The 27,991-nt window shown below is 37.4% G+C and overlaps 4 protein-coding genes across 6 annotated transcripts; 3 read left to right on the top strand and 1 right to left on the bottom strand.

Moving 5' to 3' along the window:
- Window positions 1-12,948: 12,948 nt before the first annotated feature.
- LOC116180550 (THO complex subunit 3) lies at window positions 12,949-14,218 on the bottom strand. Its single transcript, XM_031500599.1, has 4 exons — window positions 13,945-14,218; window positions 13,534-13,895; window positions 13,324-13,485; window positions 12,949-13,278 (listed from the first exon to the last, which is right to left on the bottom strand). Exons 1-4 carry the CDS (start codon window positions 14,122-14,124, stop codon window positions 13,020-13,022), a joined length of 963 nt encoding a protein of 320 aa, XP_031356459.1. The 5' UTR covers window positions 14,125-14,218; the 3' UTR covers window positions 12,949-13,019.
- Window positions 14,219-14,967: 749 nt separating this feature from the next.
- Window positions 14,968-17,712, top strand: LOC116180535 (glycerol kinase). The gene is made up of 5 exons (XM_031500576.1): window positions 14,968-15,907; window positions 16,324-16,640; window positions 16,901-17,473; window positions 17,522-17,605; window positions 17,654-17,712. Exons 1-3 carry the CDS (start codon window positions 15,101-15,103, stop codon window positions 17,301-17,303), a joined length of 1,527 nt encoding a protein of 508 aa, XP_031356436.1. The 5' UTR covers window positions 14,968-15,100; the 3' UTR covers window positions 17,304-17,473; window positions 17,522-17,605; window positions 17,654-17,712.
- Window positions 17,713-18,905: 1,193 nt separating this feature from the next.
- Window positions 18,906-19,667, top strand: LOC116180536 (endothelial differentiation-related factor 1 homolog). The gene is made up of 2 exons (XM_031500577.1): window positions 18,906-19,142; window positions 19,194-19,667. The coding sequence occupies exons 1-2, from the start codon at window positions 19,019-19,021 to the stop codon at window positions 19,508-19,510; spliced, it is 441 nt and encodes a 146-aa protein (XP_031356437.1). The 5' UTR covers window positions 18,906-19,018; the 3' UTR covers window positions 19,511-19,667.
- A 558-nt stretch (window positions 19,668-20,225) lies between these two features.
- On the top strand, window positions 20,226-26,907 carry LOC116181257 (serrate RNA effector molecule homolog). 3 transcript variants are annotated; one of them, XM_031501560.1, is made up of 11 exons: window positions 20,226-20,386; window positions 20,440-20,573; window positions 20,620-20,778; window positions 21,675-21,875; window positions 22,877-22,943; window positions 23,405-23,570; window positions 23,666-24,305; window positions 24,354-24,675; window positions 25,723-26,402; window positions 26,444-26,560; window positions 26,608-26,907. In XM_031501560.1, exons 2-11 carry the CDS (start codon window positions 20,452-20,454, stop codon window positions 26,687-26,689), a joined length of 2,556 nt encoding a protein of 851 aa, XP_031357420.1. In that variant the 5' UTR covers window positions 20,226-20,386; window positions 20,440-20,451; the 3' UTR covers window positions 26,690-26,907. The 3 variants fall into 3 exon arrangements, with proteins under 3 accessions (XP_031357420.1, XP_031357421.1, XP_031357422.1); XM_031501561.1 differs by having other exon boundaries at window positions 26,462-26,560; XM_031501562.1 differs by having other exon boundaries at window positions 21,693-21,875.
- The last annotated feature ends 1,084 nt before the right edge of the window (window positions 26,908-27,991 follow it).

Genomic DNA, 27,991 nt, shown 5'->3' on the forward strand with positions numbered 1-27,991 from the left:
GATTCAAATGAAATGATATTTTATTATATTTGATCGATATACAGAGTACTGATACCGCAATATACAGCGCGAGTGTAACGTCTGGAACTATTAACACATATTTTCGTAAACGTTTTTGAAAAAAATTATCGAATACGTCAATTTTTACTGCAATTGTCACTTGAAGATCGTCATTTTCTTTTGAGATATGACATAATCGATCATTTCTTTAAACGGAAACTCTATTTTTTATGCCGAATTTGAAAAGAGCCTGAAAGACCAAATACGCTAAAAAAAAGTATGATACTGTATTTTGAAATATTCGAGATAATTGCTTTTAAAGTTTAGAACCAGAAACCTAAACAATCAAGAGTTCCAAGTTTTAATTAAAAAATCAAGTAGGTAACCATGTAACAATTGCCGTTAAAATTATGACATCAGTTCTTCATCAGCGTATTTATTTTGTGGTTTTTACGTTACATTTAAGTAAATAATGGTGACTGAAAAAGAGCGAATTTAAAAGCAAACTCGAACATTTCAAAATAGAATGCCATACTTTTTTAGCGTATTTGGTTTTAGAATTTTCTCTTTCCAAATTCAGCATAAAAAATAGGGTTTCCATTAAAAAAATTACCCATTACATCATATCCCAAAAACAAAAAACGATCCTTAAGTACCGTTAGTTATAGCTATCCATAATAATTAATTTCAAAAAGTGGTTAAATTCTAAAGCGTAGATTATTTTATGTGGCAAGGAAGGATTACGTTTTGACTTTTCCAACCGCATACATTCTTGAGCGCCTGTGTGTTTGCAAAAAGAACTTCTACTTTCACTATGAATTGCCAAACACATGACATACATTTAATACACTCCCAAATATTTCTTAATTGAATCCCTGTAAGGGTTACGGACTTAGAACCACACATTTTTGGAAATAAAATGCAACGCTTTTTAATTCGTCAATGTTGCTTCAGCCCAGAAGATTTCTTAAAATGCGATTTTAATTAAATGAGCAATTGTTTTGTTTGTCATTTTTTTGTGATTTTTGTAAGGTAATACTATGCGATCAAAATTGAGTTGCTTCCGAGTCACCTTTGGAATTTTTGTTTACATGGGAAATGGTACTTAACTTGAACTTCCAAAGGCGACTCGACAGCAACTCATTTTTGATCGCCCTACTTGTTATCTGTACATACGCTTTTTAGATTGGTAATAAAACTATCTTTCTTTACTGATGACGATATGTAAGTATACTGTATGTACACTAGCATGAAATAAACTATTATTATTCCTAAGTCTTTGAAATTCCTTGGAATCTTTAAAAAAATTGTCATAATTTTCGATTTCTTTCTTAATATTTGGAAATCTTGAGACTTATCCATCCTATTTTTGACTTTTGTCATTAAATAGGTGGGTGCTTTTCGAGTTAAAGCATTCTTTAATAAAGCTTATTGTTTTTAGAGTAGCAGTAAATCCAATTTGTAAGGGTAATTTGGGTGTGGGAGCAGAAAATGTCAACTGTCACTCGCCTGTCAGCGCTTACTACCCGTAAGAAGACGAAATATAAAATTGCGAAATGTCGTCCCCCGTGGAACGGTCGTCATGGCAGACTTACACCTTGCAACGCGACGTGACATGAAAAGCAAAAACCTGCCTTTTTTTGTGACTTGCGGTCAATTTTTCTCTACGCGAAAACGGAGTAATAAATAAATTTGTTAATCGGGAGTGAAATACGGCGTTCGGTTGGTTTTAAACTTGGAATATGTCATAAGATAAATAAAATATGGGAAAATACTGCTAGATGTGGATCATGGGGAATTAGCTGCGTTCGTGAATCTTTAATGTGACAGTTTCAGTTCGCCTCCGCTGTATTTTACTTCACCTTCTTTCTCTATTTGCCAAATCGTATTTTATGTTGGAGGTACATACTCCATATAAAAATAAATTTGGGCGAGGTTTAGTCATTACTTTTGTCGAATTCGCTTTTTGAGCAGCTAACGCGTAGGAATTCGATCCGAACTTTCACTCCCTTTTCCATTCCGGTATAATTCTATTTTATAAGAAACTTGCCATTACACATTTGGTGCTTTTTGTACTAACATCAGAGTGTATACGAGAGTCTATGCAAACTATTCTGCAATCAGGAAATAATGAAGTTCCATTATAGCGCTTTCAAATGTGTGTATCGATTTTGATGACAGATTTACAAAATGTAAGTCATTTAAATCAGATTAAAAAAATGAATTTCAGTTTGTCATGTTTGTTAATAAATATTACGGAAAAACTACAATAGAATTCATTATACCTAGTCTCTCATCTTAATGTCAGGAAACACAGTTAGTGCTTTCTACAAGGTCTAAATATGTATTATATAAAATGTTCTAAACGTCATGTTCTCAAAAAAGTCTGAGAATATACTTTGAAGCTAAAAGCCTAAAGGTCCGGTTACGCCATTTCACTAGGAAAATCACCTTCACATTTAAATTCTTTCCAATATGTCCAGAAACGAATTAGGGTTCCTATAAGTACATATATTATGGTTCATTTTAAACAAATACTCATGATGCAACTTTTTTGCCAATTGTTTGCACCTTCTTCTTAACTCAATAAGAATTAAATAATCCGATTCATCCCTAGAACCTTTATATTTTAGATGGGCAGCTTTTTTTGCGTAATCAATTGTTTTAATGAACCATTGAACCATTTCCATTCAATTTTTTGGTAACTAATTTTGATGGAATCTACAGGGTGGTGACTTGCCTAACGCATCATAGGTATTTCAATGTAAAATTCATAACATGAGATTATTGGCTCCCCAAATTATTTTAGGGCAAAAATGTATTAAGGTTTACGTCAATCAACCGTATTAGTTTTCAATTTTTTGTATAATAAACACGGAAAATTGGAAAAACAAAACCCCCATCTTTTTCAATAATCTGTGATGCCGTGGAATTTTATAATACAAAAACTACGCCAATATCCGTCATGCCATGGAATGTCTGCTATAAAACAAATCAAATTCTATCAAAAAATATTATATTTAGAACAGCGAATTCAACATAAAGAAAGACCAAATTACTGAAAACGGTTTCCTAATATAACAATTTACAATAAATGTTCGAATAAGTCACCATTAACTGCAAGACAGTAACCAAGTCGATCATAAAATCCATTTTGAGCTGCTGCTAATTGATAATTGGATGTCTTTTTGTTTTAGAAAATTCCATGGCATCGCAGATTATTGCAAAAGATGCGGGTTTTATTTTTCCAATTTTCCGTCTTTATTATGCAAAAAATTGAAAACTAATACGGTTGATTGACGTAAGACATTTTTTTCCACAAAAAACCTTAATACATTTTTGCTCTAAAATAATATGATGCGTTACGCAAGTCACCACCCTGTATATGTCTCGATCGCGTCAAGCGCAATGTCATAAAACAACTTCGTCACATTCTCGAAAATCATTCCCTGAGAAATGGAATACCAATTTATTGATACAAAATATTGATTCATCCCTTCATAATCTGCTAAGTTATATAAGTAAATTTTCTCCGCGACCTGTAAATGACGGGAGATCAAAAATGAGTGGCAGTCGAGTCGCCTTTGGAAGTTCAAGTTGAGTACGATTTCCCATGTAAACAAAAATTCCAAAGGTGACTCGACAGTAACTTATTTTTGATCGCATATATTGTACACAATACGCCCAATGATGGTCACTTGTTTTAAGCAGCAAATCACATATGATTTGTCTACTTTGATGTATTGTCGCGAAAAAATTAGGTCTTAAGAACACTCGTACGCCTCTATGATAATGAAGTACCCTTCGAGCGACTATACAAGGTGATTGGAAGGAAGAATCAGGCTATTTAATGTTTTCTGTATCTTCTCTTTCTTCGATTTTTGTTCTAGGTATACATCTTGTGAATTAGAAAAAGATTTTACTTAGGCCTTTCCACTGGATCTCTATACAGCCAAAAAGGACCCTCCCGCTATTTTGACTCTAACAACTTCGTTGTCTTAGTTACTTTTGACAAACTTAAATTTTTAACCCAGTCAAACGAAAGTTCAAGGGGATCTTGATAAGGGACAATGGTCAAACTTTTCTCTTTCCATGACTGCTTCTGACTGTTTAATTAATTCAGAACATTCATCAATGGATTTAATAAACTAGTGACACAAAAGCTTTTTAATCACTTTTCAATTATATTAGTCGGAAAGCAAGATTTCTTGTCAGTCTTTGGATAAATGGATGTTGGATAACATCTCCAAGATGAAATGTCAATCCGAAAACAACTCGCTCAGCAATGACGAAAATATACTACGTAGATTGCCCAAATTATCATGCCAAAAGATTTCAAAATCGAATTGTTAAAAACTTGCGATCGCCAAAAATATTGTAGCGTACATTTCGGAAATCTCGATAGACATCGAGGCGCCATAAAAAATTAGTCAACGGCGATAAAGAACGAATGTGGACGTTTTCTACGCATTTTCTTAGAATCTAGCTGGAATATTTTTACAGTCTTTTTAGAATCTTTTTAAAATCCTCTAATATTGAATTTTTTAATTAACTGTGTTTAGAATGAACTGTAAACGAATGAGAAACGAATAAAGAGAAAGTTGAACTGGTATAACTTCCCCTATTTCATATCGTACATGATCTAGTTAAGGGCTGATGTAAATTTTTCACGTACGGAAATATTAGTTGTGATCATTGGAAATGGAAAACGTGTAAGGCATGTGTACTGATAAGATGGGGATACCCCACTTGCAACTTTCAGCCATAAATCTCAGTTATGCCTGTTCATTTATATCAATATATAGTTTTCCCTTTGGTCGCATGCTAACCTACTACTTCATAAGCCTCCTGAGGATTTCTTTTATCATATTCAGCAGAAACACAGGCATTGACTAAAACGAAATTTGCTGTACTTACAGATATAAATTTCACTTAATTCTTTCGATAAAATGGAGCTGTGCTCTAAATATCCGTTAACTCTGTCAGTCCTTGTTCGTCCAGCGTTTGAGTTTTCGCGGAAATTACTCAACCAAAACCTTATTAGGTACCTAATTAATTAACTAATTACCTACGTAGATACTATAAGGCTTGAATTAACTGTAAGCGATCAAAGGAGCAGAAGTAATTAACAGCAGCGTTACCTCACATACTAAACAATGCCTAAATTTCTGACTCCGATACGATCTTTAAGGCTCGAGCACGATAATTTACACGTGATAACAAGAAACATCAGGTGCGTGATCGATAAACCCGGAAGACGTCTACTGCGTTTCCTGATGGATGCATTTAGAATTAATGTTACTGCCTTACGCTGCAATTCTGATCCTGTTACTTGATTTCCTGCGGACCTCCATTATTGGACATAGGTCTGTCGCTACCAGAAAATCAATCATTCCGACGGGTATTGAAAAATAAGCGATTTACATAGATATATGTATATTGTGTAGTGAACAGATTTTAATGCCAATACGTGCAAACAGCCGCCATTTATTTACTCGGTTCGGATATTTTTCAGATTTGTTCTGGTGAAGCAATATTGGATGAAACGCAGATTTTAGTTTTCACACAACCGTGCACTAAACTTTTTTAAATTACTTCCAAATCGCCATACCGTTTTTTTTCTAATGGTGCTGTTACGAACTGTTTTAAGCTTTTGCCCATGCTACACCATCTGTATTTGTGCACTATTTTATTAATCTAATCAACACTGCAGTTTGTAGATTTTTTTCAAACCGTAATGCTACAATTTTAAGCAAAAGATGATGGGAAAAGTCACGCTGCTATTAATTCAACGTCGTGTCAGCGGGAATTCCACCTGTATCTGTTCTTGTGAAAAGCTTAAGGTTAATTTAGTTGCGCTTTTGTTTGTTTCAAAAGCCTTGGTAAATTGATCTATAGGTACATATTTCCACTATAATAATCTAGGAAGCGTTACGTTTATCTTAGACGATATGATGTTGAAAAAAGAGATTAAAAATTGACGATGACTTCTGAACGCTTTTAACAAAGGCTTTCGTGAAGGAGCGTCACAATGGCACATTTCCATCTGATACGAAGATATGAAGTGGGTATAAATATGCAACGAGACGCTCGTTACAGATCAAGTGGCTGTGGAAATGACAGCCATCTTAGGAAACGACGACTATTGTTTACAAAGATCAATTGTCACTGTGATATTTGGCCTATTCAAATCCATAACCAGCTACGCTTTGCATCGAAACAATGAATGGTATACGCAGAGCCCTACAAAAATAGAATAATAAAGTTTAGTTAATGAATGCCTTTATATCTTTTCACAAAATGTGCTTGAATTTTAAAAAGAGAGAGAGATTTGAACAATGCAGTCAATAGAATCAATATTCTCTTCTTCATTGGAGGATTCGAATCACGTGCGGTTATTTCTCTTTATGCATAGTGGCGTGTGTGTCACGTGCTTGAAAATTAAAGTTCGTCATTAATTGTGGAAAATATACCGTGGCACACTTCAGAATCTTCCAAACGGTTGCAATTGACTCTAAGGATACGAGCAAATCTGAGAGCTCTATTGAGCTAAAGAATACGTCAGGTGGAAAATTTACAGATAAAACTTGGCCAAGTGGAACAATGTCCGGAAGAGCTCGATGTATGATGGACTTTTTGCTTGAAATGCTTTTACTGATAAAATATCATCAGCCATATTTAATTTTTAATCGCTTTTATACTAACAAATTCGCTACTATAGACATAGTAGGTTGGTATCTCAACTACAGCAAGTGTACGCAAATGTATAGGCACATAAAAATTCAAAAAGAAAAGAAAATTTGTACAAATATGAAAGCATCACTCATCCCTTAAGTTCATTCGGTGAATAAAGTAAATGTTCTTAGTTTCGATAGCTTTTAGTAAGGATCCGTTTCACGGTCGCATTTTCTTATTCTTCCGTCATTCCCCTTTATATTTATCTTTTCAGCAGTCAAATATTCCAAAGTTCCGCCATTACCTGTATCTTTCGATCTGAACATTACGACGCTTCTTTTATATAAAACGAAAATACATAAATAATTTAAATTTAAATTAATTATTCGAGGAATTCGAAGATCAAACGGTTTTTCCTTTTGGGTTTTTCAAAGCGTTTTTCTCGATTTACTTTTCTCGAGAGTTAATTTAATAAACCACTTGGCCATTATAAATCGCTTTATTTAGGACGAGGCCCTTTTAAAATTACATTACAATTCCGTCATCTTTAATGTGAGTATAAATTGAAAGGACCATAAGAAAGTGAAACTCCCGATCGCCCGAGGGAGGGTTCGAATTCTCCAAGGCGAGGAATCGAAGGAAATTGTAATTGAGCTGGAGGAGCATTTTGCATTAGATGAAGGGGTTTGAGTTTTATGAAAACTGTCGATATTGTGAAGAGACTTCTAGCTGTCTATAGCCCAAGTTGCTTATTCAAGCGTATCTTTGAAGTACATATATCGACATTTGAATAGATAAACGTTGGGTGCATAAAAGATACAATTTTACAAAAGATGTGGACGACTAACCAGTGTTGTTACTAATTCAGTGTGAAAAAGATTCAATTTCAACGTATTTTTTTGTAATAAGATTTTGTAGTCTTTCAAAGGGGAATTAAGAAGTTAAGTCTCTAGTTCAAAGTGGACGCTGTAACTTGTGGTACTTTAAGATAAGTGTCATTTCCTGCTAGAAAAGTTCGATCTTAAATTTGGGGGTTAACTTTATTTTAATGTTTGGATTAAAAATTCGAACTTATACTTCAAAACGGAAGCTTAAATTGGTCATTCGAAGCAAATACTTGAGAATTGAAGTTTTCAATTGAAACTTGAACTCCTTGAGTAAATTTTAAGAAAAAGTTGGAAACTTCCTATAGTTCTTATAGTTCAAAGTTGAACTCGTAATTTAAGGTATGTGTCAGTTTCTGCTTCACAAATCCTTCACGATCCTAAAGTAAATTTGAACAGAGAAACCAATACTCCGACATGATACTCCAAAAGAGGAAGCCTAACAATTCGTATAATTCGAACACAAATATTCGAGATTAAGGTCCCAAGTTAAAATTCACAATTGAAAATTAAAATTTGCAATTAAAACTTGAATTGCTTCAGCAAATTTCAAAAATAAATTGAAAATTCACGCCTAATTCAAAGAGGCTCTAGCTTGTAGCCGTTAGCTGCTTCAAAAATTCAATCTTAAAATTGGGGGCTGTGTTTTAACGTTTGAATTAGCAAATATAAGACCCAGGATGAATTGAATTACAAGGTAACTTGATTGGATTGGCAATAATTTTGCACATCTCAGTTGAGTTAGAAGAGGGTTGAAAAAAAAACAAATATAAAATCATATTGAAACAGTAATATTGTCGTTCGCAATTCGTGAAAACCACTTAACTTGAATATTTTCATACCGATAAAATAATGAATATTATACGAAAGAGATAATTGCTGTTTCAACCGTCAGACATTGTATAATATCCTAAGGACTTTCCAGTCGAGATTGAGAGTGGTTCTTTGCTTTAAAAAAAGAATAAGGGCGATTCCTTTACGTCTATACAAAGATCTTGTGTTACAACGATATTGTGGATAAGTGGACTTTTTTCTGTCCCTTTCTTCCTATATACCACATCATACATTTGTGTTCGCTTTTATTTTCGAAAGTAGACGCAGTCAACGTCTAAAATTATTTCTTTTTTTGTCATTAGATATCCGTCGATCGATAAATTTAATAGCTACAGAAAATGCCGGTTTAGAGGGGCGAAAAGAATTGTCGTGTGTTCAGAAGGGGTAAGTAAATGACTAGATAACATAAAAAATATTGTATTCTAGGTATTGGCAGCTGGAGAAGCGGAGAAAGGCAATTTTAAGGGGTGAAAAAAGTTCAGAAGGGGACCATCTCGATGGATACCCTCCAACCTGATTACCTTTGTTACAAAATAGAGCACGTGGGCATTAGAGCTCCAATGCTGGAACGCCTACGATCGTATTTATCCGGAAAAAAAATCGAACACTGGCAAAAATTTTACTGTAACAATTAATTTTTTTACCCACGGCTAGCTCAATAATAAAAAATGTTATAGGTACCTACACCTAAAGTCACTAGATATAGAAAGTACCGCAATGATCATCCGCCATTTTTGGGCAAATTTGCTGCCAACTTAAAACAATTGACACATAAAATCTGAATAGCTGTCATTTTTTATAACCTAACTTCATAGTACTGTCATGTTTTATAAAAATATATATAGATATCTCCAAACAGGTGGAACGATCCCTAACATTAAAGTAACTAGAATCTGGTAACTTCCGCCATTTTTGGGCAAAAATCATGCGTTCTCTCTCTAACACACGAGCCCAATGGATTGCGGTACTTTCTATATTTAGTGACTTTAGGTACACCGTACCTTGCAAAAGTTCCTTCTATCTCCTCTTAAAATCTAAAAATCAGAACCTGGTACTCTGGTTTGATTGCACTCGAATGAATACGCATGTGAATTGAATTAATAAAAATAGAGGCGATCGCCACGTCTTTGAGAAACCATCATCATTTTTCATATTTTTATATGGTCCGGAAAAAAGTACATACTGTATTGAGTAGCATTGTTTATTACGGATACAACGATGTATACCACAATAATAATCGAAATTGAAAGCGCTTCAAGGACCAATCCTTAAAATTGACTAAAGGCCATATTTTATGAAAACAATGAGAAGCATTATGGTTTTTAATTAAAGTTGGACACATTCAGTTACTGAGTATAGTTGACCATCGCCCCTCATATTATCAAATGAAATTTTTTAGCATTATCGTAGGGTAGATATAACGTATAGGTAACAAATTTAAGACCAATAATAATATTGTCACATTTACAGTTTTTCGGTGGTCTTAAAATGAAGAGTTTATGTGAAAAGTTTTGCGTTTGAATAGGTGGAAAAACAAGTGTCCAGCTGCGTTCAGGAACGGAAAACAAGAATTTTAAAGCTGTTCATGATTTTCCTTTAAACTTTTGTATATAAACCTGTTTGGTTATGCTGCGCACTTTTCCTTTCGGCATACCTAACTAACTTCGTTTGATTTAAAACTTATCACTTATGGAGATCATAAATTTTCCCAAGAAAAAACGATCAGGGCGGAGGCCGCATCGATCGTATGTGAGCTTCGGAATGTGGAACTATTTAAAAACTTTTATGATTGTAAATGGTTGTGTTCGGGACGTGCTCTTCAAGTTTAACCCTTAAAAGTTTTATAAGATTTTAGAATAAGGTTTTACATCACTTTTCAATATTTTCCTGTGTACGCTGGCTTTGTATGGCACCTGCTGTTTGCGGAACTTTTGATTAAACTAAAACTGTGTATATTGGAGCTGTGCAATAATTCAAAAGTAAAATTTGAATGTAATTAGTATTTAGTGCGACGATACTCACATAAAATAAAAACGGGTGAAGATAGGTATACTAGCTCTTAATAAACATGTACCTATAAGATACGCTCAAAGTGGTGTTAGGGCAGAGGATCTATGCGAATTTCACCCCAAAAACGAAATCATCAACTAGGGAGAATTGATAGATAACGTCAAAGTGACGATAGCATAGATCAGAAGGGTGCAAAATATTCAAAATGGTGGCGTTAGGGAGAAGTACTCACGAGCCAGATTTGGGAGAGGATGGGCGGCCTGACAGTAACTTTAATAAAATTAAATATAATCAATTAAATCAACTCAAAAGAGCATACATGAGCTTTCAAATTTTACTCAAAAAAAAAGTGGAAGTGGTAGAGAACTCCCCATCTTTGAATAGGTATAAATAATCAAAGCTCCCCATAATATTGAGAGGGTGACTTCTGTCATTGTTTAAATAAAGTATTTAATCAATGCTGCTGTATAGTCACAGGTATTTGTTCTTTGCGTGTAGATCTTCGTTTGCGTAGGTATATCTGTGGTAGTGTAAAATAGTAGCGACATCTTCCCTCCGAGAACATGAATCGGGATATAGAACTGGCGACAAGGACACTGCATAAATTACAGGGCACTACACCTATTTTAATATTATCTTTGTTAATAATGAAGATAAAGGAAACTGTATTTATACTAAAGGTAAAAAGAACGAGGTAATTGAAACTGCAATGGCAAAATACTAGATAGCAGTTTGATACATAGTTTTGTGCATAGTCGTCTCTTCTTAGGTAAATGTAATGGGGTTGTAAAACGGACCTCTTAAAAAAAGGTCCGTGGGTTGTACAATAACCATTATTTTTTTAAATCTATGATTGACATATGATTTAGGCACACCAACCCTTAAATTATTCCAATAAAATACTAATATTTTTCAACTATTTCCAAATAATTCTCAAAATTAGTCGTTCTCTTAATTAAAAAAAATAGGTAAATGGAGTCAAATTATGAAATGTGACATATTAATTTAGACGTTAGAATCCAAAACTATATATTGGAAGAGGGATCGAAAACACTTTAACTCAGTGACTGCATGAAATGATTCTTTCTAAAGATTTCGGGGGCCGTTGATGATTTGAACTCGAGCTACAATGCCGGAAAGAGATACAGTTTTTGTTTACATCTAGAAAGCTCTGAAGAGGCCAAGCGCTCGAAAGATAATTGGGCTCTGAAAACGCACTGGTACGTTTACATGGCTTTCCAGAGCCAACTAAAAAGTACCTCTGCGTCACAGGGTGCCATGGTAATTATGTACAGTTTGTTGCTTCTTCTAGTTACTTAAATAGACAAAGACAGATAAGTAATTAGCACGTTCCTGGTACTAAACCGGAATTGATCCTCTCGCGTGGTTCCCTCAGGATTTGTCGATGAGGTCGGCAGGAGCTGGTAATGAAAAACGCACTGCTCGTAGTCCAAATTCTTTAATTCGTCGTAGTTAGGGCTTAGTGTCTCCCGAGGTGTCTCCTTTGGGTTTAGATTTAATTCTATATTATTAAAAAGCCGATATTAGAAGATGGAGGACAACGCCACGCCAACATTTGCGGCGTTATCATTTTACAGAAATTCCAGCATACACAATTACAAGAAGTTACAATGCTTTAGATAATTAAAGTGCCCTAACTCGAGATGGTTTTTATATATATTTGTCTCGAGATTTGTCTATTACTTTCAAAATTCATAATAGTTCTATCCGTTAGAGAATTTGAAGGGCTAACGCACTACTACGAGGTCTAGACTCCTACCTAAAAAAAGCCGCAATTGTATATCGCATAACAACAGGTTCCAGTATAAAGTTTTTAGGCTACTCACTATCAGACATTGCGACAAGTGCGATTTCGAAATAAAAACATAATTGGTTCAAGTAAAGCTCCCGGCTCAAGTTGGGTGACTTTACGATAATTAAACTTACTTATATTAATTAAAAGTCGAACTCCTTACAGATTCCTTAATTAATTAATTAATGCTCATCCTTTACATACAAAGTTCCTAAACCACAAGGACACCAGATAATGAGAATTTTGACCAAATGTGATATCAACAGATTTGAATTGAAAAGAAATTATGTCAGCAGCGCCATCTGTTGAGGTTAGCGCCCTATCAAAATTGGAAAATGCGGGATTTTTTAAAATTCTTATTAAAATTTGGGTAAAACCTATGGAGTCTAATTTCGTTGGCCTCACGCCTTATTCCCGGACAGGGGCGTTCCGGCGGACGAGGCGTTTAGGCAACCTTACCTACCATTTGCAATCCTGCAGGGATCAACGAGTGCGTCTAGGTCATAACAGCTATGCACTCCTGATGGATGCCATCGACACAGCCACCAAAGAACTCCCTGCCAGAAACAGGGAAAAACACTCTATCTTCCGGATCAGATTAACGCTTGTTAGAAAATGGCAAGTTAAAAGAAACCCTGCAATAAGGCGGTACACGACCTTTCAGTGGCGGAGCTTAAAGGCCAACCGCCTTCAATTTATTATATTAAGGTGGTTATTAAAATAATACCCTCATTATTAATCAAAAAATACTTATTGTAATTACAGTTTAATGCAAAATGTATATAAAAATATGTGCTTTAATACTAGTCCACTTGAAAACCCCACACTTTCAAATTGCCCGCATCACGTTTGCGATCATAAGTGTCTTTATCGTCACACGCGTACGCAAGGAGATGACGAGATGGATGCCAAGCTACTGTAAACGTCGCAGCTTCCACCGTGATATCGGCAATCTTATCACCGCTTTCCACGAACGCTATGTCAATTAATAAATCCTCTGAAGCAGACGCGAGCAGCTGTCCGTCGTGACTGAAGGATATGGTACGTACAGGCCACTCCATTCTGAAACGGAACATTTGAAAAAACCCAGGAGCTGACTTGACAAACCTGGTAAAAACCCGTAAGCAGGCCAATTCGTCGACATCCCACAGCGAGACTAAGGCATCGGCACTGCCGGTCGCGAAGTATTTGCCCGTGGGATCAAACTCTATGCAAATACAAGTGGCAGGGTGCGCTTTTAAAACGTGCTGTACTTCCAAATCGGGATAACTGCAAATAAGAGATAAACGGAGATAAATCACACACATTAAGACTTACCTCAAAATGTGAATGCATCCCTGACCGTTAGTCAAGTAGAAGAACTCGCTTGTGTTGTTCCAGGAGATCTCGTTAACCTCAAAATTGTACTGCTCCTCGCTCTTAATTTTGTGAGTCCTCGCATCAACGAAGGTGACCAAGTCCTCTTTATTACCAACTGCGATTGTCTCGCCGTCCGGCGCCCACGTTATATTTATATTCTCGCCTTTCGTATTGATGGTGGCCACGCATTTTTGCACTCGTATGTCCCAAATTCGAACCGATTTATCGCCGCTCGCCGTACTGAGAAGGTCCGAATGCGTCTTGTGCCAGCAAAGCTGGTCGACCGAGCCTCCGTGTCCCTTAAATGTTGTTTCCTTGTTCTAAAAGTAATCGTTTAATTGTGAGCATTCCAGCTGCTGTTTCGTTTACAAGTAGGTCTTTGTCTAAGGTGTAAATCGAAACTGACTTATCGTAGGAGCCCGAAGCCAGTCGTTTACCATCACAGCTCCAGCCTACCGAGTGAACTTTGGCGGTGTGCCCGGTATATTCCTTAGATTTACTGTGCGATTTAAAATGACTTTGTAACTGCTTTATTTGTTCGGCGTACATTTTCAAGAGAGCATAACCTGCCTCGTATTATTGTAAACAACATTTATTTAGGTTAGGATTGATCACGTAAAGCTGGATTCACATGAATACGAAATCCGACGATACGGTCATCCGGAATGCTTATGATTGGTCAATAATTTGAAATGTGCTTGACATTTCAAATTATTGACCAATCCAAAGCATTTCGGATGACCGTATCGTCGGATTTCGTATTCATGTGAATCCAGCTTAAAGGGTGTATCTAGGCACAGCAGATTTATATTGCGCATTGTTACTTTTAGACATAAACACTAGAAAAGGAGATTACTTTTGTAAGTTTTATCGCATTTTGTTCCCCAGTTGTTACAGACGGGTCGTTTTAGCGGCGCTACTCTGTACATTTCATAGTTGAAATTATGCCCAGTATAGAAAATAACTAGTATAACAAATGTCTGTGGAGAGGGTGACGCTTAGACCATATAGTACATGGACTGCTAATTGTAACTAAAATATGGTCAAGGACATCGCCTGGGTATGTGAATTTCAGGGTAAACGAGTCTGTCCGAAGTTGTCCGATTAGACACGATTTGAGACTGTCAACCTATAAATTAACAAACGTCAATTAATTAATCGCCTAGATATCCCAAAAAAAGCAGACTTATTCTTATTTGAGGACGTATAGTAAATAATGAAGAGTATTTAAAGCTTCCCGTACTACGCGGTTACTATAAAGCTGCTCTTTAAGCGATCCTAGTGGTGTTTACACGACTTTAGTTTACCCTGAGATTCACATACCCACGACTACAGTGCCCTCTATTCGTGACCATCCATTTTGTATTGAAAGCATAGGGCGAATAGCAGTCCATGTACTATATGGTCTAAGGGGTGACGTGACATCCAATATTTCTCTCTGTTCTGTGGTGACATCTAGGATAAAGTCTGACAACAAACAACTATAATTATTATAAATAAATGTGTAACTGATGTTTGTACAAAAATGTTTGAAATAGGAAATTTAATCGGTGCTTTAGACGAGGGCACCTCGAGTGCACGCTTTATTCTCTTCAAAGCTGGCACGAGCGAAGTCGTGGTCTCTCATCAGGAGGAATTGCAAAAAGTGCATCCCCGAGAGGGCTGGGTCGAACAAGATCCCATGGAAATATTGAAAGTGGTGCGCAGTTGCATTGCCGAAACCGTTAAGAAGTTAAAGGCATTGGGGGGCAGCGTCAAAAATATCATCGCTATTGGTATAGCAAATCAACGAGAATCGACCATCGTTTGGGATACTGCATCAGGACTGCCACTGTATAATTCGTTGGTATGGCTCGATATGAGAACGACTTCGACGGTTGATTACTTATTGGAAACTGTGCCTAACAACACAAAGAATAAGGATTACCTTAAGCCATTGTGCGGACTACCCTTATCACCTTACTTTAGCGCACTGAAACTGAGATGGCTGCACGACAACGTTCCAAGCATCAAAAAAGCGATGCAGGAACACACCTGTCTATTCGGTACTGTCGATTCGTGGATCATCTGGAACTTAACTGCCGGAAAAGTTCATGCGACTGACGTAACCAATGCCTCTCGTACGATGCTCATGAATCTAGACACCTTAGATTGGGATCCAGTTTTGTTAAACTTTTTCGGTTTGCCTCGCCATATTTTACCGACCATTAAGTCCTGCTCCGAAGTTTTCGGTTATATTGCGGACGGTCCTTTGGACGAAGTACCTATTGCTGGATGTTTAGGCGATCAACAGGCGGCACTAGTCGGGCAGCAGTGTCTTAATTGTGGAGAGGTAAGCAGGAGGAGTGGTAGTGATGTAAGAATCAACTGAAAGCAACCCAGAAAAACATTTCTTTTTTTTTGTTTTTAATTTTTTTATAAAGAATCTGTGGTGCCAGGGTTAGGCAGTAACAAAGCTACATGGGGGTGGTAGCGGCTTGCTAACTTCACACCCCCATTCTGACAAGAGAATATCAAACAGTTGTAAACCAAACTGATTTGATATTATTTCTAAAAGTGTCAGGTTTTTTGGTTTAAAAAAAGATATTTATTCAAATATCCTTATGATGTGAATCCGAGGTGAGCTCTTGAGAGCCATTTGTTGCTTTCGAGCTGTGAGGTTTGAAGCTTTGATCTTATCTGATTATATTTAACGCGCAAATATGCTAGACCGTGTTAAGCACCCTTGCTAACCGTATAGTTTTACAGGCCAAATCGACATATGGCACGGGATGCTTTCTGTTGTACAATACGGGAAGCAAACGTGTCAGTAGCGCTCATGGACTTCTAACAACGGTCGCTTACCAAACTGGTCCCAACACGCCGGTCACATATGCCTTGGAGGGCTCAGTAGCGGTCGCGGGAGCCGCTTTGTCCTGGTTGAAGGATGGTATGTCGGTGATTTCAGATGTCAACGATGTTCAGTGTGTAGCTGAACAGGCCGATTCCACAGGTGAAGGGAATCTATACTTTGTGCCCGCTTTTAGTGGTTTATACGCACCATATTGGCAGAAGGATGCACGGGGGTAGGTAATTACGGAAGTTTAAAAGACCGTACAATTATTTTTTATTAATTTGCACTTTGCAGATGTAACTGTAAGTCTAGGTATTTATTTAGGAATCAAAACAATTGGTGAAATGAAATTTTTTTGCAAAATTCAAGGAGCAATAGTTTAACTCATTTTCTCTACTTTTTGGGGTGGTTTTTGATTCTTGTAAGATATTTTTGTACTTTTGAAAAAACATAGTAAGGATTGTAAATTAATTTAAAAAAAATAACTTGCAGCGTAATCGTCGGAATAACGGAAGACACACAAAGCAGTCACATTGTGAAGGCCACCTTGGAGGCGGTTTGTTTTCAAACTCGCGACATACTAGAGGCAATGAATAAGGATTACGGGACAAGTTTAAGGAAGCTGCGTGTCGACGGCGGAATGACTTCGAATACATATTTGATGCAGTTGCAGGCGGATTTAACCGGGATATGCGTCGTTAAGCCAGTTATGGCGGAAAGTACGGCATTAGGAGCCGCAATGATGGCCGGTGCTGCTATTGGCGTATGGGATTTTAAACAGAACCTTGACATGCCAGTGGAAGAGTGGAAGCCGATTATCGGCGATGACAAACGTGACCTTAAGTATAGCCAGTGGAAGATGGCGGTCGAACGAGCAATGGGATGGGACGTCTGATGATTTATAAAATAAAGTTTACGCTAGAAACTTGTGTGTAATTTCAATGAGTCAGACAGGTGTGCCTAATCCAAACACTGATAAGCTATCTCATGATAACGGCTACACTAATTCAGTAAGTTTCAAGATGGCGCAGTTTAAGGGTGTTTTCTACTTGGCGGTAATTTTTGGTAGGTTACCAATTGGAAGAGTAACATTTGTGACACGTTTTGTTGCAGTTGTAATAGCATGTTTGATGCAAGAGGTTGATGGACGAAGAAAAATTTTAAGAGGGCGGAAAACCATCACGAGAAGATATTACAGTAGGAAGTTCTCGTTAGCGTAATTGTGTTAATGGTTTTAAATTTCAGAATCGGCAGCTATACCTGCCTGGGCAATTATTCTTCTGGTTAGTGTTGGGGAATTGGTGCTCGGTGCTGCGTTGTTCTTTGTTATGAAGAAGTTCATTATTGATCCGCCGTTAAGTGGCACTTACTCGCCAACAAATATTTCGCCTTAATGTTATCAATACCTATTTTTATACTAAGTAAATCAGAGATAAAGTTACATACCGCCCTATATTATTGTTAAATGCAAACTCTTTTTTGTTTGTTCAGATTGTGTTAGCCATAATCTAGATTTTATAACACTTATGTTTGAAATGTACATTTTTCTATTTACTTGTAGCTATATTAATATTATTTATGCCTTTAAAAATGATCTAGGACGAGATCTTTTGGTTTATGCATAACTATTTATCATTTTTTATGTAATATTCTCATTCTTTTATTTGCCTTTTGATTAAAAATAGTAATATGTAGTAAATTTCGCGCTTATTTTAATGTTGCCGTTCTAACAGCTAACATTTTTGCTAAGATGTATGTGGGTTTTTTGTTTTACTGATATCGCGAAACTACATTAAGTGTTTTTGATCGTCAAGAAACCTAATGGCACATGCAATAGCAATAATCGGCGCTAATCCATTTTTGCAACATTCATTTTACCGTCTATTTCAAGGTATAGGAACTTTGAGAAGGACCTAGTAAATGGTCTTAAAAGCTCAATCAGGCCATAAAAAAATGTGGTATAAAGCTCTGGAAAAGTACTATAGAGAATTAGAAAATAAATAATAAGGATTTCCAGAACTAAGAGTGACAGTCAAACAATCCATGGGTGCTTTTATAATTTTATACACTCTCCACAGCTAGGTGGGGCATGACATTTCCAGTTTTGGGACCCATCTCTTAACTAAGTTCACACATTTTTGAAATGAATAACTGAATGAAATATCAATTCTTATTTTTATTATACAGTGACGAATCTCCCATTAGGATTCATTCCAGATTCGCTCGCGACCCACTGGTGAATCTCGTAGGTCAGGACCCATACTTTGGTGGCCTAGAGTACTCCGGTACGATCCAAAAAGCCCTAGAATCCCTGAAAAATCTGATTGTAATGGAAGGTATATGTAGTTTGTGCACTATACATACCTCTATAAGTAGCATAATATTTCTCATTGCTGCCAACTCGCCACGTTATAATAAATATTGCAAATTATTTGTGGACACATATAGTTGCCCATTTCTGTATATATTTTAATGCCTCATTGTCGGCGTTAACTTCATGGAAATTGAATATCTATGGTTAACTTCAGCTATATTAGGTTAATACCGATCATTGATCAAATTTTATAATTACACTCACAAAAGCAGCACTACCCTCGAAAACAACACGTAATGTCAGATTGGGATACAGTCACCGTCTTGAGGAAAAAGGCCCCAAAAGCATCCACCCTAAAAAGCGAACAGGCAGTAAATGCAGCACGGCGCCAGGGTGTTCAAGTCGAAACGCAGCAGAAATGTAAGGATTCTAAAGCGACCCGCATCTCTTAACACACCTGTAAAATTTCAGGGGGTGCCGGAAGCAATAAACAACACGTAGCGGCGAAGAACACCGCCAAGTTGGACAGGGAGACGGAGGAACTTCGTCACGATGCGATACCACTCGAGGTTGGCAAATTGATACAGCAAGGTCGACAGGCGAAGAATTTCAGTCAGAAGGAGCTCGCGACGAAGATCAACGAAAAGCCGCAAGTAATAACTGACTATGAAGCGGGCCGCGGGATTCCCAATAACGTAATACTCGGAAAGATCGAACGTGCGATAGGGATAAAGTTAAGAGGAAAAGATATGGGCCAACCCATGGCGCCCCCTGGGCAAAAGAAATAGGCGCACGGGGGGCAAAGATTCACATCTATTTACGTAATGTTAAGAGTTTTACAGAAACCGTTTCAGTACGCATTGTTTTTGTTTTGAATAGCCATTTCGTGTCTGTTATATCTATATATCTGTACTTGTTTTGTCTTAATATAGCTTTCGTACTGGATTGTGATTTATAACCAACGGACCCGGCAAACTTCATACTGCCTTTCTGTCAATGTTCTGCGTCCTGATGAAACACAAGCTCGGTTCCTCCTCACCTTGCCCAAATGTACTGTTCCCGGATGAGACATAGTCTCGATTTCGGCGGCTGCGCCGCCTCAACTCGCTCAAGTATTGCCCAAGTCTTGCGCAATTTTACTAAATCAGAAATGTTCGTGGAACCATTCCCCAAAGTTTCATCGCAATCGGATGAACCGTTAAGCTAAGTGCACATACTTGACTCTTAAATCTTAATATGGTAACTAAATTCTCTTATATTTTAATGCAAATTCGTGAAAATTTTTCCCTACACTTCCAGTATTTTGCTGCACGATAATTATATTCTTTTCATATAAATTAAATATAGCGCTTCCAAGACCCTTAGGAACAAAATTGAAAGGTATCATCCAGAATTGCATGTTTGATGTTAAATGGGTATTTGCGGGACATTACTTTTGATCCTTCTTGTATATTGGCTGTGTCACAGCTAGGCACCTAACCTTGGCCGTGTTGCCACAAGCGATTACTTGCATGTTAATGTTGGTACGAATTAAATTTGCTAAAGCAAAGCAGCAGAATTCGGAAGGAAGCATTTCTCTTTTCTGGCATTTTCGTCACATTTTTCTAATTTTCAATAGCAGAAGAAAACAAGCAAGGAGATTTCGGCATTTTAATTCTTTGACGGTAAGATTTCCCTCAGTCTGCCAGAGACCCACGCATATCGCCGATTTTTTTAGTGATAGTAATTAATGGCAGACAGTGACGACGAGTACGACAGAAAACGCCGCGATAAATTTCGAGGCGAACGCTCGGAGGCGACGTATCGAAGTGCCGAGAGATCAGTTCGTCCCCGAGACGACTGGCAGGAAAGGTATAATAACTTTGGTTCGATTAGTAGTAATTTGTTTCCTTCGAAGGGATGTCTGGTCGAGACCGAGACCGAGGGAGTATCGAGGTGCGATACGAGATCGAGGGTATTCGCCGAGTCTCGAGCCGCAAGCGAAACGTTTAAGGCACGATTATTATGGCGAAAGCTACTACAATCACTATCAACCATATCATCAGGCCGCTCACAGGTATAGCTCATTATTGCCTGTGGCGTAACTATCATTGAGTAATTTGTGGCCCTGTGGTATAAGTTGTACTGTAAAGGTAAGTTCATAACTCTCCGTCCATACGTTTCCGTTTGTCTGTTAGCCAATCAGAAGACAGCAAATTTTTAAATCGTACGTCGTCCGTTTACGACGGAAAAGTTGGTTGAAGTTGAACATTTACGTTTCCGTTGGTCCGTTTTTAACAAGAGTGAGGTTATGTTTGGTATGTTAACAGCGTTCGCCTGTTCGTTCTTCACGGTAATAATCAGATAGATAGCAATGTGTTCTTACTTTCGTACCATTTTCACATACTGAAAATCATGTAGAGTACAGTACAAAATAAAGTTTAGGTTATGGTTATACTTGCAAATGTACAATGTGGACGGATTGTTATGAACCTTAACAAAACGTACTATCCGTTTGACGGATCAACGCAACGGATGAACGGAGAGCTACGAACCCACCTTAACAATCTCATCGTAAATTGTTTGTATTCGTACACATGCCATTAAAAAAATGAAGGCCTTCTATTGGTCCATTCACATCAATAAACCTATATCATTTGGAGAACTTTCCAAGTATATACTTCTGAAGCATATTGAGGATTTACAATCTATTTCTGCCATCCACGATAATTGATCATATTAAATATTATATTATCAAAGCATGTGCTTGGTATGTTTGTGGGTAAATCTGCCACTGATTATGATTCCTTGAGAGTGTTGGTGTCTAAGAGGCATGTGCAGGCCCGACGATTATGTTGCACGAGGGCTTCCGTGTTAACTCATTTTTAACATTGCATGTCTTTATGTAGATGCGTAGATGTAATTATACTAACCAACTTTCTCACCACTAAAGTACTCGATTGTTTTTTAAAGAGCCGCTAATTTCTTCAGAGAACCACCGCCCGTGGCCGCTTCAGAAACGCAACCGGTTATGATGTCATTTAAAGCATTTCTCGCAGCTCAGGATGATAACATTTCCGATAGCGAGGCGGTGGAAAAATATAACGAGTATAAGCTGGAGTTTCAACGTCAGCAGCTTAATGAGTTCTTTGTTGCTCATAAGGACGACGAATGGTATGTACATCTTACATCGAAATAAGTTTATTTCAGGCTCCCTCCTTTGTATATACTTAACTGTAAAATTCCCCAAAATATTTTGCTTTAAATTAAACTTTTTCTCTACAGCGCCGAGTCATGGCTTCCTGTTATCTTCGTTAAGTATTATTATGTGTTATGTGTGTGAATCTACGTAAACTTGTGAATACAATTAAATGATATACTTACATGAAATGAACGTAAAGGATTAGATTTTATCGTTTTTAAAAGCTATGCGCGCAATGCATATGCTTTCGCGTACTTTGTTAGGGTTTTATATCACAGGTGAGATTCACGTTTAACCACGTATGTTATATTTAAAGTCATTGTTTTTATGGTATGTCTGGTGAATAGTTGAAAGTGTCAGTTTAAACTATTGCATAAGTCGCACGTCGCTCTTGTGCAATTGTTTAAGTGTACAGTATGAGGTGATGGGTTTGAGTTTTGGAAAATTAATATAAATTTGGCGGTTTTTATTCAGTTTTGATCAAAGGTCTTTTTCTACATGTATGCATCTCTTAAAGAGACAATTATTAATGTTTTTTTAAAACTAAATTGTCAACTAGCAGATCAGTTCTGGTCTCTTGTGTTTTCAAGTAGTAGGTCATGAGACCAAAATAGATGTGAATTTGTTTGCATCAATAAATTGTTTTCATGGCCTACTACTTGAAGGGAAAATTAAAACAAAAATTACCTTCATTAACTATGATTTACAAAAATAATAGTCTCGATTTAGAGTGAGTAATCCAATACCGGCCGTGTCTCTATACATCTTGAAAAGGACTCTATTTAGATCACCTGTTAATAGGGACCATTACAGAACAATTGAGAAATTTATATTAATTTCAAAAAATAAGATGGCTTTAAATAATTTATTTCTACTTGCAAAGAAACTTACACATTGCGTGAGTTTTCTGCACATGGGTTGCTTCTCGTATACCACTATTTCCAATTTACATTTCGTATTTTGACTCTTGTAGGTTCCGATTGAAGTACCATCCTGAGGATTCTGTTAGGCGAAAGGACGAGCAGATGAACTCTTTAAAGGTAATCTTCTCCTGGGGGCGGATGTGGGTATGGGTTTCTTGCGCTGCAGCCGTCAATCCGTTTACCAATTTTCTTATAGAATACCAGGGTTGGCAAAATGAAAAACCCATTTAAAAAACCCACAGGGTTTTTGTGTCAAAAACCCACCCAACGACCTATACAAAAACCCATACAAAAGCCCAAAGAATTTTTATTATTTTTACAAGCTTTTCTACGTTATTGGGCAGTAACTTATTCCGAAGATTGGTCCACAGTTCCGGAAATTCGACAAATACCCAAAAATTACCCAAATACCCAAAACCCCACCCAAAGCATACAAAAACCCAGATTTTTGCCAACCCTGTAGAATACGGTTTTTCTGACAAAATGTCTGTTGCTCTAGAAGTCCCCAAAACAAAGTGTCCGCCCCGACCGTCTTCTCATATTCAAATCATTATGTCACTCTAACTTGGACTCTTTAGAAACGTCTAGAAGTCTATATGGATCTTCTAAATAACAAAAAGATCAGTGCTGTTTCCGTGGATAGTTCACAAACCAACGATTTGCTAAAACTCATGGATACTGTCGTTATTAAATTGGAAGGCGGGGGAGAGGAGGACGTGGAAGCGCTAGAACAGGAGTATATGGGTAAGCGGTGGATTTTTAGTGGTAAATCAGGGTTGGGATGTGATTTTTTACAAAAAGAATAAATGACCACATCACCTGCGTTTTGCGCGTTACAGAAATGGAAAAGAAGGAACAGAAGCCTGTTGAGGAAGTCGCAGAGAAGAAGAACGAGGAAGAGAATGCTGAACAGGTTTCAAAAGAAGAAGGCGAGATAGAACAAGGGGAAGCCAAAGACGCCACTAAAACAAATGGCGAAGCTGAAATTGAGACAACCAAGGGCAAAGAAGAGGGTGAGCACGATTACGAGGACGGAGAGGAGCAACCCAAGGAGGAAACCGTCAATAAATCACCAGAGAAAATGGAAACGGATGAGGTACCAGAAGAGGACAAGAAGAGCGACGAGGAGGTGAAGGAAGACAGTCCCGCTCCGGAAAATAAGTCGGATGAAACTAAGCCCGGCAAACCGAAAGAGAAAGAAAGAAAACGGAAACGCTCCTACTCCGGGAGTAGCAGTAGTTCGTCCAGTGAAAGTCAGGACAGCGACGAAGAGAAAGATGACGATGAACCGCCCAAGGTTCTTGTTAAAAAGGAGAAAGATAACGGAGAGGATAAAGAGGTGAAGGAGGAGAAAGTTGAAATGGTGGAGGACGACGTTAAGCCGGAAAAGCCGAAACTTCTGCACAAAACTACGTCGATTTTCTTGAGAAATTTAGCACCTACGATCACTCGGCAAGAAGTTGAGGCAATGTGTTCGAGGTACGATGTTTCTTTCTGCGTTTAGCATCGACCAATGATATGTTTTAGGTACGATGGCTTTTTAAGAGTTGCCTTAGCGGATCCACAACCGGAACGGCGTTGGATGAGGCGGGGCTGGGTGACTTTCAAACGCGACGCTAACATCAAAGAGATTTGTTGGAACTTCAATAACATACGTTTGCGGGATTGCGAACTCGGTGCGATCGTCAATAGGGATCTTAGTCGACGGATTCGATTGGTGAATGGCGTTACCGCTCATAAACAGGTGGTACGGTCTGATATACGAATCTCGGCAAAGGTTGTCCTGCATCTCGATAACAAGGCCGGTCTGTGGTGTGATGATGACGATAAAAACGAAAAACCACAACAGGTAGGGGCAACAATTCACTATCATAAAATTGTTTTTATTTAAATAATCAATAACGATTTTCTCTTGTTTTAGTTTCTTGTAAAAAGCTTTTTAGAATGATTTTTGCTCAAACTAAATTAGGTAGCAAAAATTGACTCAACCAAATGACTAGCGTATTGTTTAGCTTATAATACAATAACTCGGATTATTAGAAGAATCTCCAATACATGATTACTGAAATACACATAATCAAGCAATTTGCTCTCGGCCCTACCCCTACTCCCTAGTAGTCAAATGCGTTTTCTTCTGAATAAATGATATGCCTCGGGCGATAGTTGTCTATAACAAAATAGTTCATAGTCCATTTTTAAGAGAGTGCCTTGGAAACAGAAGAGGGCTGTGTATGTCTCATTATACTGTTATAAACTCTACATGACTAAGAAAATATGCATAGAATTGTCATTAATTAAAATCAACAATAAATGATCAGCTCTCATTCCTTTTTTATTACACTTTGCTCCATTTTCGGCTGCTTCTAAAAGGTAACGTTATACAGGAGCATTGAAAAGGAATAAATTGACTATTTAAAGTAGGATGGGCATTTAGAGGCAAATATGGTCTTAAAATAATGAGGAGAGTTTTTAGATGGTTGATACCCATCAAGAGTCCTTTACTCAAGGCTCCCCCACGCTGTGCAAAAAGTCAAGAGAGCCTGGAAAAATGTGCTTTGGGTACTCCACGGAGCGCCACAGGGCTCTGAAGAGTACTAAACCCTTTCCACAGCTTTCAAAGTATTTTTCTCAGGGCATTCGAAGATTTTTAAGAGTTTCTTAAGTAATTTTAAGAACTTTCTAAGTCATTTCTCTGGCTAGACGAGCCTTGAGAGCTTTTAAGTGCGCCTAAAAAACTGTGGATGGTGCAGAAAGGCCTCTGATAAGTCTTCGACTAAGAGATCTTAGTAGCTATGTAATTCTCAGAGACTGAGCGTTTTCCAGGACCTCTCGGCCATATCTTAACCCAACAAAATTCATTTTGTACATAGTTTTAATGATAAACGTCACTTTACAGACTTTTGGATTAGTATCCAATAATCCCGTGCTACACAACATCACCGACTACCTCATAGAGGAGGCGAGTGCCGAAGAGGAGGAGCTGTTGGGACTGGAACCTACTTCGGATGCATCGGACGGCTCGGCGATTGTAGATCGCGATGACGTTTTAATATCGGTCCTAGATCGGATAATTTTGTATCTACGCGTGGTGCACTCGGTCGACTACTATAATCACTGCGAGTATCCCAACGAGGATGAGATGCCGAACCGTTGCGGAATCCTCCACGCTCGAGGTCCTCCTCCAACGACAAAGACGGACCTCTCGCAATTTATCGGGGTGCCGATCGAGGCAAAAATGGCCCACTTTTTGCCCGATAAGACCAATCGTGAGGAGAACAAGAACGACGGCAAGCTAGTCAGTTTGGCACTCAAGGATGTCGACATGGAAATCGATAAGTTTGTGCAGGCAAATACGAGGGAACTGGCGAAGGATAAGTGGTTGTGTCCGTTGTCAGGGAAGAAGTTCAAGGGGCCAGATTTCGTGCGTAAACATATCTTCAACAAGCACACGGAAAAAATCGAGGAAGTTAAAAAGGAAGTGGAATTCTTCAATAATTATCTTCGAGATCCGAAACGTCCAATGTTAGAGCTGCAGCAAGCGAAAAAGGAGGAAACTACAGCTTACAGTCATCCTGGGTTAGTAGTTTTTTTGTTCTTTTTTTTTGGCAATTGCACAGCCGATACTCCTTTTCTAGGGGCTATACTGGTTCATATACTGGGTATGGTGGTCCGCCGACAAGGTTTTACAATCAGGGATATTCCAGACCTCGACCCTATGCACCGACACGTTCCAGGTTAGACTATTTAAACTTGTATTCTTCATTTCATTTTTCTTTACTAGGGGAGGAGCCGGTGGTGATTTTCGACCAATTATCCACTACCGTGATTTGGATGCTCCACGTGAACCGGAAGAATTTATATAAACAATTACTATAATGACATTATATTCGTATTGGCGTTCACTTTTTTGTTTATTGTAAGCAATAACAGGTAAAAGTACTTTAAGGTGGCAGATTGGCAACCATTTTATAATATAACAGTTTATTAAGCGATGCTTCAAAATTATGTATTAATTTGTAAAAATTTTGATGTAAAGTTTTGCTGACAAGCAAATAAATTATATACATATTAATTTTTTAAATGCGGCAAAGTAACTAAGAATATTGTTGAGAGGACTTTCTCTTAGACTGAAAATGAGAAGGAAAATCCTTAGAATGCCCTTGAAAGGTGCTGGTAAGCTAGAATATTTGAAGACTTGTAAAGCGTTTCTGGCGTATACCAGGATTTCTATCCCTATATAGAGATTTTTAGGTTTTCCAAAGCTTGTAGCATTGTATTTTCGTTTATAAATACAAAGCTTGTAGGTCTCTCTTAAAGCTATACAGTGTTAGCTCCAAAAGTAGTCTAAACTGGATGTTGGCACTTCACACAACAAAACCAAGTGTAGGTACCTACTCTACGTAAAATAAAATATGTTTATTTAATTAATCAATAAATATGAAACCTGCATGTTTGTCATAATTGTTTTGTTATCAAAAGAAGTGACCAAATATGGATTTTCAAAAAGATCAGATGAATTTTACTTCGTAATAAATTGTTAATTTTCAGGATTACTGTTTATAATTTTTTTTAAAAAAACCTTTGGAAATTAACGTTCCGGGCCAAAAATAATTCGATTCTAAACAAAGTCATTTCTATTCATTTTTCCCCTCGGAACAATAGTTAACCAGATATTCACAGTCAAATGTTTTCTTCGTTTTTTGTGTATAATATGATCCGGGAGTTCTGGCTAGGGAGACTGATTTTATGAGTGAAGTGACATCCATATGTATAGTATTTCTTTGTTATAATAAACCAACAACAACAAAATTCGAAGGACCCTCAATATTACCATCATTTTTTTAACCTTGTGAAATGTACATAGTCAAAAAAAAGCAGCAAATTCATGTCTTGCTCCAGGTCTTTTTTCCAATGATCTTTGTGCAATAATAACGACTTTGACACTTTTTGATCAAAATACCTGTGTGGTACTAGAAAAAGAAGTTTAACATCTTTGAATCACACACACGCGGGTTTTCAAATGTGCATGTGATGTACGCTTTCCGTATCAAGACAATGCGTTTAAAAACCTTTACTACTCCAATTTCACGTGTAATTTTAGGTACATTTTGCTCTAAACCTTGTGATTTAAACCACCGAGAAGTCAATTGTTATACATCTAATTA

Source organism: Photinus pyralis, unplaced genomic scaffold (assembly GCF_008802855.1).
Source record: "Photinus pyralis isolate 1611_PpyrPB1 unplaced genomic scaffold, Ppyr1.3 Ppyr1.4_LG9, whole genome shotgun sequence".
Lineage (NCBI taxonomy): Eukaryota > Metazoa > Arthropoda > Insecta > Coleoptera > Lampyridae > Photinus > Photinus pyralis.